The sequence below is a fragment of the Rosa rugosa genome, chromosome 6, assembly GCF_958449725.1.
Source record: "Rosa rugosa chromosome 6, drRosRugo1.1, whole genome shotgun sequence".
Lineage (NCBI taxonomy): Eukaryota > Viridiplantae > Streptophyta > Magnoliopsida > Rosales > Rosaceae > Rosa > Rosa rugosa.
The window spans coordinates 53,217,082-53,232,789 of NC_084825.1; the positions used below are offsets into that span (position 1 = coordinate 53,217,082).

At 37.7% G+C, this 15,708-nt stretch overlaps 2 protein-coding genes and 1 long non-coding RNA gene across 4 annotated transcripts; 1 reads left to right on the forward strand and 2 right to left on the reverse strand.

Moving 5' to 3' along the window:
- The first annotated feature begins 238 nt into the window (after positions 1-238).
- Positions 239-7,377, forward strand: LOC133717507 (uncharacterized). 2 transcript variants are annotated; one of them, XR_009849677.1, is made up of 7 exons: positions 239-532; positions 3,605-3,666; positions 4,958-5,142; positions 5,957-6,046; positions 6,330-6,393; positions 6,484-6,580; positions 6,680-7,377. It is a non-coding gene; the product is annotated as an uncharacterized LOC133717507 (long non-coding RNA). The 2 variants fall into 2 exon arrangements; XR_009849678.1 differs by having other exon boundaries at positions 6,764-7,377.
- Positions 7,378-7,520: 143 nt separating this feature from the next.
- Positions 7,521-10,966, reverse strand: LOC133717506 (cyclic nucleotide-gated ion channel 1-like). The gene is made up of 7 exons (XM_062144222.1): positions 10,635-10,966; positions 10,015-10,513; positions 9,719-9,925; positions 9,310-9,608; positions 9,096-9,207; positions 8,730-8,978; positions 7,521-8,634 (listed from the first exon to the last, which is right to left on the reverse strand). Exons 1-7 carry the CDS (start codon positions 10,706-10,708, stop codon positions 8,029-8,031), a joined length of 2,046 nt encoding a protein of 681 aa, XP_062000206.1. The 5' UTR covers positions 10,709-10,966; the 3' UTR covers positions 7,521-8,028.
- Positions 10,967-12,485: 1,519 nt separating this feature from the next.
- Positions 12,486-15,272, reverse strand: LOC133717013 (cyclic nucleotide-gated ion channel 1-like). Its single transcript, XM_062143638.1, has 7 exons — positions 15,214-15,272; positions 14,626-15,097; positions 14,334-14,540; positions 13,924-14,222; positions 13,714-13,825; positions 13,348-13,596; positions 12,486-13,257 (listed from the first exon to the last, which is right to left on the reverse strand). Exons 1-7 carry the CDS (start codon positions 15,270-15,272, stop codon positions 12,655-12,657), a joined length of 2,001 nt encoding a protein of 666 aa, XP_061999622.1. The 3' UTR covers positions 12,486-12,654.
- Between the last annotated feature and the right edge of the window lie 436 nt (positions 15,273-15,708).

Below are 15,708 nucleotides of genomic sequence, written 5' to 3' on the forward strand. Positions count from 1 at the left end.
ATGTGTGCCGTAAAAGTATAAGGCGCGAAATTTTTACCAAAGTTTTTATTTCCCCCCATCTCTTCCCCCTACACTTTATAATTCTTTTTTTTTTTTTTCATTTCATAAAACAAAACTTTTCTCTCTCAATTTTCCATCTCTTCCCTCTATGTCTATTCCGTAAGAAGGTCTCTCTCTCGCCCCCCCCCCCCCCCCCTCACGTCCTGCATATCAGAGGAGCTCAAGAAACAAATTCTCTCAGCACATATTGGTAATCCTTCTCATCTTCTCTACTATTGTTGGTAAAGGCCTAATGGGTACACCAAATTGGGATCTTTTTTTTAGGGTTGTCTCAGATCTAGGGATGAACTCGCCGGTCAGTCTCATACTCGATCGTTCTCGATCATTTTCACCCCATATTACAAATGATCGACTTTGATCCAACCTTGAATCTCTTGGCTGGCCGGGTTCTTATCTTGTTCGCTTCTGAGATCAAGAGCGGAGCAAACCCAAACTAGATTACATTCATTCATCGGGTTTCCATCAGTTGAGGGTAAATCACGATCTCCTTCCAATTCTATACCATTTAGATATGAAACAATATGATTGTGCTTATAGTTGCAGATGAGCAATTTTAGTTTTGTGGGTAATAGTGTCACGCCCCGGATTTTGAATAACAAATTCAAATCCGAAACATGAATTAATACAACTCACATAAATACAACCTGAATTTTTTTCTCAAAACAACCACACCTCACATCGCTCGATATTACATAAACCAAATCTCAAATTTGTTTATTACAGCACACTCTCACCAAATTATAAATGTAGCTCAATGAGCATAACACACCTCACAAAAGAAAGTCAGATTCACACAAATGCAGCTACTCTACGCAGCTCGATCACCTTTCTGATTTTCCTGACCTGTAGGATTACCCGCTACACCGTTTGAATAGTGTACCGGGATTGCAACAATACAAACCCGGTAAGCTTTTTGCAAAGCTCGTATGAGTAAACGAAAGGATTGCACGATTTAAAGTAACCAAATCAACTCAAGCATAAATTCAACTCAAGTATTTTCTTTGCATAATAATTGAAGTGTACAACGTCACTTCAAGCATCAATCAACTCACATCTCACAATGACTACTCAAAAACAAACAACTTCTTACTCAATATATACTCACAGGCTTATGATTTATTTATATAAATCATCCCATGCAGTATATTATACTTACAGGCTTATGATTAATTATATTAATCACCCCATTCAGTATATCATACTTACAGGCTTATGATTAATTATATTAATCACCCCATTCAGTATGTCATACCCAAGGGCATATGATAACTCATTTATCCCCCAAGCAGTATGATGTACTCAAGGGCATACGATAACTCAAGGTTATCCCCCTAGCAGTATAGTGTACTCAAGGGCATACGATAACTCAAGGTTATCCCCCAAGCAGTACAAAGGCAGACAGACTAAAGCTCTAACTGAATCGTAGAGTGTCACCTTGACCAAGGTTCACCCTTACGAAAATATTTGCCTCAAATCACTCGACTCCTCATTTAACTCATCTCAACGACTCAACTATAGCACTTTACTCAATTACTCTTTATCACACTCAACTCAACCTATAAGATAAATTATATCTTCTAGAGAGTAATGCTCGAATTGTAAATCAATCGCATCAATTCCACACTTCACCAAATACCACACATCCAATATATATTCCACGTAAATATATATATACGTAGTCACCCACACAAGAATGACCACTAATACCAACTATAGTTCACATGCATTAAAATCAGGAAATTCATTTTTATAGTTTAAATACATTTTACTTACCTATGGACCGTAGTCGATCAAGTCCATATAATTTAAAACAAATATTTATTTTCATAAAACAATTTCCACAATTTCCCAATTAAATAAAATCACCGAATTTCGGTTCGTGAATGAACCATGTGCGATTTACTCACCTCGATATTCCCGCTGCGTCTTCAATTCAACACAATACACACCGAAACCGCTCACCCAAGGGAGACCGTCAATCACCTAATCAAACATGACCTTAACTTAGCCAACAACTCAAAAACATACTCAAACGACAATCCAACAGTCAGATTCTAATTTAATGATGATCCAACGGTCGGATCGAAATTATACGATGATCCAACGGTCGGATCCTCACGGATCGCCCTCAGGATCATCCTCCAAAATTATCACGAAGATCCAACGGTCCGATCTTCCTGAATCGTCCTTACAAACATCTCCACAAAATTATACGAAAATCTGACGGTCGGATTCTCACGAATCGCATTCCGAATCACCATTTCTCAATTATACGAAGATCCAACGGTCGGATCTTCGCCCGTGACCACACAAAGTCATCGGGACAGTCATACGATCAACATATTAAAATTTGAAGCAAAACCGACGGTCAGATCTTCGCAGATCGTAAACCGAAAGTAATGCATAAAAACCGAAACCCTAGCATGCATCAACTTTCTCCAAATGACCTTATAATATATCCAAACGACCGTATCGATGCGTAGATGAATAAACTGAAAACAAAACACCAAAATATGGCTGGACGCGCCACCACGCGCCGCCACAAGCTACTGGTCAACCGGTGGTCAACGGCGGCAGTCAACGCCGGGTCAACCACCTCCGATGCAAAAGTCGTCAACTACAAACTTCTTCAAAATAAAAGGGTGATCAACTTTCATACCTGGAGCTAAGTCTGGTTCGGCCTAGATCGTCCTAGATCATGCTTGGAAGTTGGATTAATCTGGGCCGTCTGATCAGATTTCCAGATTGAATCAGGGACGTCGAATTTTCAATTCGTGATCCTTCACTCTACACTCAAAATCGTCGTGCAAGGAGGATATGAGGATGATCAGGGGGAGGAGGAGATCACGAAAATAGGAAGGATCGGCCGAGGAGACGCCGGAAAACTGGTTCTCCGGTCGGGTCGGTTTCGCACGGCTGGGCTCCTTCGATCCAGCTTTGGCGACGACGGCGGGGCAAGCGGAGGGCACCAGGCAGCTGGGCGGCTTGCGGCGATCATAGTGAGTGCCGGGTCGTGGCCGGAGAACGCCGGAGGAGAGAGATGGGGCCGGGTCGGGTCAGCGGGTCGGCCGGCCTGGGAAGGGTTTTCGAGCGAGAGAGAGAGAGAACCGGGGGCTGTTCCGCAAAAAACCAATTTTTCTGTCCTTAATGACAGAATTTCGATTTTTTGACTATTTATAGAAAAATCTCAATTTTCAAATATTCATAACGTATTCATACGAACTCCGAATATTGCGTTCCACATATGCACAAGATCGTATCGACAAGCTCTACAACTTTCATGAAGGAAGTTTTCCCAAATTTTGAACGTATAAAAAGTCAACTTTCGCGAGCCCCTAAATAACGTTCGTTTTCGAAAATTAATCGTTCGAACTAATTCCACAACTTCTCCGAGCCTCGTACTCGCTCCCACTATCGTGAAATCATTTCTAAAAAATCCACGGAATTTAATTTGGATTTTTCGGGGTATTACAAATAGTTTCAAACTTTCAATTTGTTCAGTGACATGTTGTGATTTCTTTAATTTAGTTCTGGTTTTCCTCAGGAGCTCAGTGGAAGAATCGGAGCAAGCCACAATGGAAGTCGCGAATCCTATTCCAATTCCATGTATGTTCACCGATCTCAATTTCTCGTTTGCTTGCTTTACTTGTTGTTGCTCCTTGTAAATCGATTCCTACGATCAAATTCTGCTTCAAAATGCTTTGATAATTTGATAAAATGATCTGATATTGCTTTCCTTTAGTTCGATTTTGAGGATTCCTGAGTTTCTCTGTGATTTGGATCCTAATTGAGCTGAAGACTATGCAGTGTGGTTTAATGCTAATTTGAATTTCGTTTGCTTGAGATCTAGTGAATTCGCTGTGCTTCTAGATACTTGTGTGTTACATTTGGGTCTGGGTTGAATTGAATTGGGTCTGGGTTGAATTGAATAATTACCAGAAACTATAACCCAGTTGTCCATCTGCAAAAGATAGTGATGATGATGATTTAGGAGTTTGCTACTGTAAATATCCTAGAGATGATCGATGAGTTTAATTTCGATTTCATCTTAATATATATAATCAAGGAAAACATGGAAGAAGATGTAGGGTGTTTGGATATTGCTGTTGTCTTCACATTATTGTCTTCATTAGAATAACATTTCGTATGAATTATGGGTTGGCCTGTCTCTCTGCCTTGGTGTCTCTGTCAATGTCTTTCTCCATCGATATTCATTCATCTGCTACTGTGTGATGGCTGTTTGACCTAATTAATTATCGAAAGGGTCTGGCTTATTCTTCATTTTTCTCATCATACTCATCTACTTTCAGATTGATACTTACAACAAATTCACCTTTTTCTTTAGGTCATTATTTGTGTTAGAAGGTACAGATGAGAATCATAGATAATCTGCAGAACTTGAAAGGATTCATTATCCTATATTGAACCATCATGGTTGTTTAGTTAGGTCCAATGTTATTATCTGTGTCTTTTACACCATCACATATAGTATAGGAGGGTTGATGAACCATCTTCACAGATTCATTTCTCTTATCTTTGGTTTTTGATTGATGTGCAGCTCTGTCCTTCCTTTAGAAATTTAAGATATACCTGAAAGCCAGCCATCATCCTATTTTTGTTTTTTTTTATTCTGATATTATAACTGTTATCTGCAATTTTGGACACCCGTTCACTCTTTTATTATTTGCAAATTTGTTTGACTTTAAGATTTTTTTTTTGTAATCAACAAAAATATATAAGAGTGTTGCCAAAGGTAACAACAAAATGATCTGATATTGCTTTCCTTTAGTTCGATTTTGAGGATTCCTGAGTTTCTCTGTGATTTGGATCCTAATTGAGCTGAAGACTATGCAGTGTGGTTTAATGCTAATTTGAATTTCGTTTGCTTGAGATCTAGTGAATTCGCTGTGCTTCTGGATACTTGTGTGTTACATTTGGAGGTTTTTCATGAAATGCAACATTTGAGATTAGCGATTCAACTTGAAAAAAAAAGAAAAAAAAATCTCTAACGATTGGTTTGGCTCTAGAGGAAGTGACACTGGAGTCACTATCCAGACCTACCAGGTGTCTAATGTTGATAAGGTAAGAAAGTATTAAAATTATTTAGTTGCTATTTACATAATTTTGTTGTTGTTTTCTGTACTTATTTTGATTTTTGGTACTTTGGATGTAGAGAACCTACTCCAAGTTTCGCTCTGAGTATGATGTAATGAGTAGAAGAGTGTATTGGTAATAAATTGAAATTAAGTTTTTGTTTTCGGATTACCTCTTATAAAACTGAATTTATTCACGTACAGTGTGTAAGTTTATTCATAGTTTCATACTATTTGCTTATTTATACTGTTATACATTTCAAGGGGCTGGCGCATTCAGACACCTGGTATAAATTTCAAGTTTTATGATTAGTTTGAAAATTTCAGACCTAGATTTGCTTCACTCTAACTCCAGGGTATTATTAGTACTAAGAGACTCGATTAAAAGCGCCAGAAGTCTGATAATGCATACACCGGGTAAAGCTATAGTATGTTAACATTTCTCATACATCAACTATTTTTACCACTTTAAGGACTCATGTTACCACTTTGAGGACTAATATTACTATTTTGAGGACTCATGTGGTAAACTAAGAAAATTTACCACTTTAAGGACTCATGTTACCACTTTGAGGACTAATATTACTATTTTGAGGACTCATGTGGTAACTAAGAAAATTTATCACTTTAAGGACTCATGTTACCACTTTGAGGACTAATATTACTATTTTGAGGACTCAAATTACCACTTTTAAGGCAATTGTATGCATGTCATACGTTAACATTTTGTAGAATTTTCCTGCATACAACCATGTCATTGTTCATATTATATTTTTGCTTACAAGTTTTGCCACTGGATGCAGGTGAGAATTGATCACATGGCTGTTGCTTTGTCAAAGACATTCAAGTCACCAGTAGTGGATACCATACAATGTCTTCCTCAACATCAACAGGTAACTCTCATGCAAGTATTGTATTCGGTAGTACTATTGTATAGCTGGCATATTTTAACTCCTCTTTGATAGTTTCACTAGTTTCAAGCCATCAATTGAACATATTGGCAAGCTATAAATTATTGGTCATTGCTTTAGCTCAGTCTGCAAGGTCCCGTTAAATTAATTGCTAGCTAATATTCCTTGGCTCTATGTCAAGCTTTATAAGTTTAGTTTTGTAAATTTAGTCCTTGTACTTGCATTTAACAAGTGTTGATATATTTCCTCATTTGCTTTACCACAGATTATAGTTGTGCTCTGCTGCAAAGCATTTCCGTGGTGTAAAGAAAGATACAACTATAGAAGAGGTGTGTTTTCTGGCTAATATTTGACCATAAAGATAATGGAAACATGAACAGACTATGTTACTGATTTCTTAACCTTGTCAACGTATGCAGTTAAATAAATATTCTTACTTGGACATCTGCAAATCAATACTAATTCCACCAGTTGGAAGTTTTCAATTTTCAAGTGTGCAAAGTGCTACATGACCAGGTAAGAAAAGACATTTTGTTAATATAACTCTTCTTAATATTACATACCAACTCGGAAAGTGGGAAACTAGCAAGATACTGAAGCATCATCTATTTGCAGGGGACTCTTCTTAGTTACTTGTAGAGTTGCTGGAAAGTTACTGGACTTTACTATGTTTTGGTATGCTAATGACTAATTCTGCAGGGGTGGTTATTTTCACATGATCCATTCTGGAGGCCTGCACAAATGAAGGTTATATTTACAATTTTTGTTTTGGGTATATTGTTCCCTTTTATTTATCTGTTGTCATTAACAATGGAACATACTTCTTTCCAGACACTTTTACATTATGTTCCTGCAGGGAGGGTGGTAGTCCTTGATCTGTTTGCTGATATGAAACTGATATGTGAATTGAACTTGTAGAGTTAGAGTTTGATTGATTGACGTAATGAGTACTGCTACTTGTACATTTTTAATTGTCATTTTGTAAATGAAATTACTTATAATGATAATCTGATTGAAATGTTTCTCTTACATCTAATTTGTCATATGGATATGGTGATACAAATGTGAAATTGGTAGAAATATAATTTTTTTTTATTAAAAAAAACTGTTTTTACGGCGTGCAAGTTGCGCCTTAAATGGGAACTCAATCACACTTTTACGGCACACATTATACGCCTTAAATGGGAACGCAATCAAGTCTTTTACGGCGTGCAACATGTGACGTAAATAACATGAGTGACATTTCCAATATCACTTTCATGGCGTTCTTAGATGCACTTTAACGGCGCATTTTAGTGTGCCGTAAATGAGGTACGTCTTTTACGGCTCCGGCATTTACAGCCTGCCTTTGTGCGCCTTAAATACCCTTTTACGGCACACATTGTGGGCCGTAAAAGACCGTTTTTGGTGTAGTGCCCGAAACCCCATTCTAATTTTCTCTCAGGCCTCATGTCGATCAATACAAAATAAACACAAACTAAATTAGACTTTTGTGTTTACTGACCCATAATGTTGTGTAAATTAAAACCCTAATCGTAAGGAGTTGTCATGACTCATCATGTCGTCCTCTTGCTTCCGTCATAGGAGCTGAGACTGTATGCAACACATGGAGGTGAATGTAAACCACAGTGCATGGGTTAAATAGCTGCTGGGCTGCTTGTCTCGACATCTGGGCTCTGAAATTTACTACCCTGGGCTACTTGAAATCCATGGGTCCAGTCTCTTTTGCAATTGACCAAATTACCCCTCCCGGGTTGCTGCAAACTGCAAAGAATACCCATCGTAGCTTGGGGACCTTGTGTTATTGCTTTTTGCACTACTCAAAATCAAAGCTCTCCAAAGCGACGTACTTTGTTCTGATTAGGGACTTGTTAAATACACTTGACCTTGAACTATATACACACACACACATATCTTGGATCTTGGCTAGAATAATACTTAAAAACGTAACTTATTTGGCTTAGTTACTTGTCGCTAGCTAGAGCACCAACCGGTGAAGGTATCTGATCCCTCATCAGTAAGGTCATGACCCGTTGCCACTTCTTGCTAGCACCACCCTGATTAGTAGCCAACTTATGGAGAGAACTTATTGTTTGCTTCTTTTTCGCTTGCCTGCGGCGATGGATTTCCTTTTCTATGGAAGATACTGCAAGCTCCTTCAGCAGAGACTCGCTGAAAGTACTTAGCTCCTTGTCCTTGGTGAAATTCCACCAGTACTTGGTGGCTACAGGCTTCAAGTTTTCTGAGCTCAGCGCAAAGGCTTCGACTTTCGTAACAGTCTTAACCATTCTGGTCGAGATTGGTAAGTCGTCGGAAAAGCTCAACTTTGATGCCCAATTGAGAAGCTCTTCTGATCCATAGAAGTCCCCTTTCTCAAGAAACTTGGAACCAAATTTTCCACCCTTATCATTGGTCTTGTAGGTCTGTACAGTGCCATGTGTGATGAAAATCATCTTATTGAGTCGCTCTCCGTCTTTAATAATGCAACGGTCCTCAGGATAGTCCACCCGCTCGAGGTGCTGACAGAGTGCTTTCTGCAGACTTTCCCCCTTAGTTTGAAGCATTGGCACCTAAGTTCAAGAAAAACTTTAGTTGTTAACTACTTAACTATGGCTAGGCCTATAGTCTTTCCACTATTAAATTCACAAAGCAAATTAATGCTTACTTTCTTGAGTGTAGCCAACCGAAGATACCGCTTGATATATTTACTATGTGCTGAAGGAAGAACAGAGAGGATGTTCTCAACTTGAACATCATTGTTCTGTTCAAGTTTTTTTTGTATGAATTGCATTATCACTTCCTTCAAATTGCTAGGCAGTCCTTTTCTAAATAACCACAAATCAACCTCTAAATTTTTCGTTTTCATCTTCCGTCTAATCTTCTCTGATCTTGTAGTTGCAAACTGCAAATATGTCTACAATATTCCACAACAAAAGTAAAGCAGCATAGGTTTAGTTCATTAAATATATAGTACTAAAATGCATTTCTTTGTACTATATGAGCATTAAGATATCATCAACTAGACACCAACCTGCAAATTTCCGATGAGATATATAAACAATAGCAAGCCTATAATGGAAATAAACACAGCAAAGAGGTTTTCCCATGCATAGGTACTTGTATGGAGGTTTTGACCAAGAGAGCTGCACAATTAATAACAAATGCAGCAATTAGTATATAAGAACAACATCTCACGGGTCATGAAGATATGTAAACAAAGCACAGAACAAGCAATATTATCAAACCTCAGATTTCGCAGCCCCCACCAGAAACAATTCAAGAATTTTTTAGGAAAATCAGTCGACTGCACTAGGCCGGAGTCAAGCGCATCAGCAAATATACCAAAATTAAAAGCATTTCCTTTCATTTCTTCCGGTAGGTTTATTGGACATTCTTTGTCTAACGATGGGATAGTTCTCAATCTATCTCGTCGTTCACTACAACTAAAGGTACTAGGTTGACATCCCTTGTGACGTTGGCAAACATAATGCCAACAATCCATCTCCCGTTGAATAGCAAATAAGTACCAAAGAGCTCCAAGTGCCTGAAAACCAAAAAATTACTTACAATTGTACTTCAAACACAATTGGATTTGGAAAATATGAAAGAAATATAACTAGCTAGGATCATTAATTAAGAAAAACTAGGACTTACATGACTTGCAAGGATGTATAGAAAGAAATTGAAAACACCTTTTGTCCACATGCCTGCTTTATTAAGAGTTTTCTTACGTTCTCTGCACAATAAGTAAACGGGAAGAACGCGTGGGACAAATTGGAACAAAATAATTGTGTCGAAAAGCTTCCTTTCTATCGAAAATCGCGGACCCTTCATTTTCGAAAAGAAAACGAACATTCCCACCTACAAATGGCAATCATAGGTTCACGCAACTAGAAAGAGAGGGAAATTAAGCAATATTACTCCATAAAATTAAGGCTTCTCTTGATTACCTGGGGTATGGGAAGAATAGCTAAAATGTCAATGAGGATGTATGATCTATTAACTTTCTCCCAAGCCTTCTTAGCTATTGCAAAAACAGTCTCATCTGTTATATTCCCTTTCGAATTACGAGCTTCCGCTTGTGTTTTGGTCTCCCCAGAGTCCTTGGATGACTTGGTTTTAAGTATACTAATCAAAATTCGCATAATAATGTCCGCAATGTAGAATTGATCTGTGAGTAACCTCAAGATGAGGGCTATGGCCTTCAACCTTGTGTCAAAATATAGACACTTCCGCTTCTGGTTAATGATCGGAATGTAGAAGAACAAAGGATCAAAGGAGACAGCAAACACACAAGATACTACAAATATGTTGTTCCACGTCAGAAGGAACTTCCCTTTTGGATCGAAAATTGTGTTAAAGGATAACCGTCTCTTAATTTTTCTTGTATCTCTTGCATCTCCTCCATCTTTTAGGGTAGATTTCGCTGCTGCAGTAGTCTCTAACTTGCTATGTTCATCAATAACCAACCACAAGTTACACTCATCAGTATAAATCAAGTTTTTTGTGTGATACAATGATCTACGAGAAGAAAATGCATAATCTTAAAGTTGGGTGAAAAACGACTGACCTCTGAGTTTTCTCTTCCTCCTGCTTTACATTTAGAGCTACTTCATTGTTAGCTACTTCATTAATGTTGGCCATGACTGAAAACTGAATCGTTTTTCTATAACGATCCTCAATTTTGCAGCAACTGAATCGCCTTCGAAACGAAAATTGAGAAACAACTATATATACTTGATCAAGTATAAGAGTGAATCAATAGCGCCACAAGAATATTTGTTTGGTATAAACTTAGAAATTCAGAATTGACTTCATTTGGTAAAGTTCTCTTTTTGGTATCAATGATTCCTTTTATTTTGTTTTTGGTGAGTGATCAATGATTCTAAAGTAAAGTTGTATGAATTATTATCGTGACCGAGTGGTATGAAGTTAAAGAGCGAAATTAAAGAAATTAAGAAGATAGGTCCTCCCAGAGTCCCACGTATTGTCCAACAATTATGGGTCTTAGTCTTCGCTTCCATTATCATGCACATCGTTTTCTATGATATTTGTTGTTACCACTGACACTATACCAACAAACCAAATGTTAATATATCTAAACCCTACCAACTATTTCCTCTGTAGCCTATAGCTAGTGGATGAGCCGATGAGGAATGGTCATCCTTATAAAAAGTACGAGTTGGAAAAAACCAAAGTTCATGATACACGTGAAATTGGTTTTTGTCTGGCCAAATAAAAAGTCAATGGTCAACTCAAGATATTTATTCCAATTAGTTTCGTGTATGGACATATTTTTCTCTAATTTTTATTGTTTATCTTTGTATATAAAGCAATGCATGTTCTGTCATGAATTTCATAACACTAACTTTAACTAAAATCATTCATTTGTTCAAATGTATCTCTAGTTCATCGCCCTACATAATTGATTTAATTTGCTCGCTAGCTAGTTGCCTTGTGAAGCACCAAGGGGAGTAGCCTGTTGACGAAACCTATCAAAACAAAACTGAAATAGGGAAGTGTAGACTGTTGGTGATTGGGGGCATATCCTAAATGTATTAGATGAACTTTGGGGCATATATCCTAGATTTTTAATTTTGGGTTCTTCCTCTTCTTAATAACCTTTTATCTTTAGTGAGAAATGGGAACAATAGACAATGAATTTGTCTTCACGAATCACAATATGAAATTTGCTCATCAATTCCCTCAAGACAGAAAAAAGAAATGCTCCTCGATCAGCTTATCGATTGTGTCCTAGCTAGCTACCTAGTTGGCTTGTGACGAAGCCCTGAGGTTTGGACTTGGGGAAGGAGATGAGGTCCTTGACCACTCGCCAATTTTTACTAGGGGTAATTTATAATTATTATAGGGCTAATTTTTATAATATGATTGTTAATTAATTTTAGTGGTGAAACCCAAATTACTTTATCAATTAATGATAACACTTTCAAGGATTTCATGTAAAATTTTGACCAAAGAAAACAAAAAGGAAAAAGAAGATAGAAACGCAGAATCTGGAGCAGGCTTTCAGAACTTTGAAGTCTGGATTCTAGGAGACTGGGTAATTAATAAAGGTTTGGATGTACGTGGGTTTCTGTTTAATCATTTACCCATAAACTATATATGGGTTGGAATATGAATACATGAAACCTAAGTTTAAATGGCCCAATCCAAGCCCTTGAGTTGAGTGAGCGATAGGGTAGGTGCTTATGCAGCCCAACGAGTTGTGTCCACTATATATATAGTAGTGCTGTCCAAGAATGAATTAATTTAGAATACTAATAAACCAAACGAGCTAGCTTGCCTTATGGAGAATGAACCGGAGACGGTAGCTCCCCTCTCCGCTTATGCATTCGAGGTGCTACAATACCCATTGTAACTTGGAGAGCTTATGTTATTGCTTTTAATTTGCACTTCATAGTGACCTTAAAACTCGGAATCAATAGCTCTCCAACTTCAAAAGCGAAGTACTTTGTTCTGATTAGGGACTTGTTATTTTGTTAATTACACTTGACCTTGAAACATCTCGGTTCTTGTTCAAGAATTAATCTAGCTAGAATAATATTTAGAAGCCTAACTTAGCCAGCTAGTTACCTGCCACCTAGAGCACCAACTGGTGAAGGTAGCTGATCCCTCATGACCTTACTGATGACCTTTTGCAACTTCTGGCTAGCACTACCCTGATCAGTAGCCAGCTTATTGAGAGACCTTATTGTATGCTTCTTTTTCCCTTGCCTGCGGCGACGAATTTCTTTTTCTATGGAAGATACTGCATACTCCTCCAACAGAGACTGGTCGAAATCCCTTAGATCCTTCTTCTTGGTGAAATTCCACCAGTACTTAATGGCTATACTCTTCAAGTCGTCTGTGCTCAGTACAAAGGCTTCGACTTTAGTGACAGGCTTAACCATTCTGGTTGAGATTGGTAAGTCCTTGTAAGAGCTAAACTTTGATGCCCAATTGAGAAGCTCTTCTGATCCATAGAAGTCCCCTTTCTCAAGAAACTCGGAACCAATTTTTCCACCTTTACCATTGGTCTTGTAGGTGTGTACTGTGCCATGTGTGATGAAAATCATCTTATGGAGTGGCTCTCCCTCTTGAATAATGCAACTGTCCTCAGGATAGTCCACCGGCTCGAGGTGCTCACAGATTGCTTTCAGCAGTCTTACCCCCATAGTTTGAAGCATTGGCACCTAAGTTCAAGAAAAACTTTAGTTGTTAACCACTTAACTAGGCTAGGCCTATAGTCTTTCACTATTAAATTCATAAAGGAAAATGCTTACTTTCTTAAGTGTAGCCAAACGAAGATAGCGCAAGATATATTTACTATGTGCTGAAGGAAGAACAGAGAGGATGTTCTCAACTTGAACATCATTGTTCTGTTCAAGTTTTTGTTGTATGAATTGCATTATCACTATCTTCAAATTGCTAGGCAGTCCTTTTCTAGATAGCCACAAATCAACCTCTAAATTTTTCGTTTTCATCTTCCGTCTAATCTTCTCTGATCTTGTAGTTGCAAACTGCAAATATGTCTACAATATTCCACAACAACAGTAAAGTAGCATAGGTTTAGTTCATTAAATACATAGTACTAATATGCATTTCTATGTACTATATGAGCATTAAGATATCATTAACTAGACACCAACCTGCAAATTTCCGATGAGATATATAAACAATAGCAAGCCTATAATGGAAATAAACACAGCAAAGAGGTTTTCCCATGCATAGGTACTTGTTTGGAGGTTTTGACCAAGAGAGCTGCACAATTAATAAAAAATGCAGCAATTAGTATATAAGAACATCTATGGGTCATGAAGATATGTAAACAAAGCACAGAAAAAGTAAGATTATCAAACCTCAGATTTCGCAGCCCCCACCAGAAACAATTCAAGAATTTTTGAGGAAAATCAGTCGACTGCACTAGGCCGTAGTCAAGCGCATCAGCAAATATACCAAAATTAAAGGGCCTTCCTTTCGTTTCTTCCGATAGGTTTATCGGACATTCTTTGTCTAACGATGGGATAGTTCTCAATCTATTTCGTGGTTCACTACAACTAAAGGCACCAGGTTGACATCCCTTGTGACGTTGGCAAACAAAATGCCAACAATCCATCTCTCGTTGAATGGCAAAAAAGTACCAAAGAGCTCCGAGTACCTAAAAATCAAAAAGTTACTTAACAATTGAACTGCAAAGACATTTGCATGTATATGGATAATATGAAAGAAATATAACTAGGATCATTAATTAAGAAAAACTAGTACTTACATGACTTGCAAGGATGTATAGAAAGAAATTGAAAACACCTTTAGTCCACATGCTTGCTTTATTAAGAGTTTTCTTACGTTCTCTGCACAATAAGTAAACAGGAAGAACGCGTGGGACAAATTGGAGCAAAATAAGAATGTCGAAAAGCCTCCTTTCTTTCGAACATACCGGACCCTTCATTTTCGAAAAGAAAACGAACATTCCCACCTGCAAATGGCAAGCATAGGTTCAAGCAACTAGAAAGAGAGGGAAATTAAGCAATATAACTCCATAAAAGACTTCTCTTGATTACCTGGGGTATGGGAAGAATAGCTAAAATGTCAATCAGGATGTATGATGTATTAGCTTTCTCCCAAGCCCTCTTAGCTATTGCAAAAACATTCTTCCCTTTCGAATTAGGAGCTTCCGCTTGTGTGGTCACCCCAGAAGCCTTGGATGACTTGGTTTTAAGTATACTAATCAAAATTCGCATAATAATGTCCGCAATGTAGAAGTGATCTGTGAGTAACCTTAAGACAAGGGCTATGGCCTTCAACCTTGTGTCAAAATATACACACTTGTTCTTCCCGTTTATGACTGGAGTGTAGAAGAACAAAGGATCAAAGGAGACAGCAAACACACAAGATGCTACAAATATGTTGTTCCACATCGGAAGGAACTTCCCTTTTAGATTGAATATTTTGTTAAAGGAGAAACAGCCGGGGGGGTGGATCGAGTCGGAGTTTCCTCCAGTTGTTCTTGTATCTCCTCCATTAGTAACCGATCTGAAAATCACACAATGAACAAGAAGTTGAACTCGTAAGTAAATTGAGTATATTATTTGATACAATGATCTACAAGAAGTAACGTGCAAAATCTTCAAGTTAGGTGAAGAACTGACCTCTGAGATTTCTCTTCTTCCGAGTGCTCTACAATTAGAGCTACCTCAGGGTTAGCCATAACTCAAAACTAAAGCGGTTTTCTATAACGATCCTCAATTTTGCAGCAACTGAATCGCCTTCGAAACAAAGATTGAGAAGAACTATACTCCATCAAGTATAAGTGTGAATCAATAGCGCCACACATTATATATTGACATGCAAATTTGTTAGATATAAGCTCAGAATCCACTTCATTTGGTAAAGTTTTCTTTTTCATATCATTGATTCCTTTTATTTTGTTTTTGGTGAGTGATCAGTGGTTCATACAGTAAAGTAGTGTGAATTATTATCGTAACCGAGTGGTACGAAATTAAAGAGCAAAATTAAAGAAAGAAGATAGGTCCTCGCACGTATTGTCAGACAATTACGGTTCTCAGCAGTCTTGGTCTTTTTCTTTTGCTTCCGTTATCATTCACATCGTTTTCCATGATATTTGTTGTTAACAACTTGCAATA

Excerpts from the sequence above, each read along its gene's own strand:
- LOC133717506 (XM_062144222.1), bottom strand. The coding sequence starts at position 10,708 with ATGGCCAACATTAATGAAGTAGCTAACAATGAAGTAGCTCTAAATGTA. Across the intron at positions 10,514-10,634 it reads GAGGAAGAGAAAACTCAGAG|CAAGTTAGAGACTACTGCAG; the intron begins GTCAGTCGTTTT and ends TGATGAACATAG. Across the intron at positions 8,979-9,095 it reads ATCTCATCGGAAATTTGCAG|ACATATTTGCAGTTTGCAAC; the intron begins GTTGGTGTCTAG and ends GGAATATTGTAG.
- LOC133717013 (XM_062143638.1), bottom strand. The coding sequence starts at position 15,272 with ATGGCTAACCCTGAGGTAGCTCTAATTGTAGAGCACTCGGAAGAAGAG. Across the intron at positions 13,597-13,713 it reads ATCTCATCGGAAATTTGCAG|ACATATTTGCAGTTTGCAAC; the intron begins GTTGGTGTCTAG and ends GGAATATTGTAG. Across the intron at positions 13,258-13,347 it reads GTTTGGCTACACTTAAGAAA|GTGCCAATGCTTCAAACTAT; the intron begins GTAAGCATTTTC and ends TCTTGAACTTAG.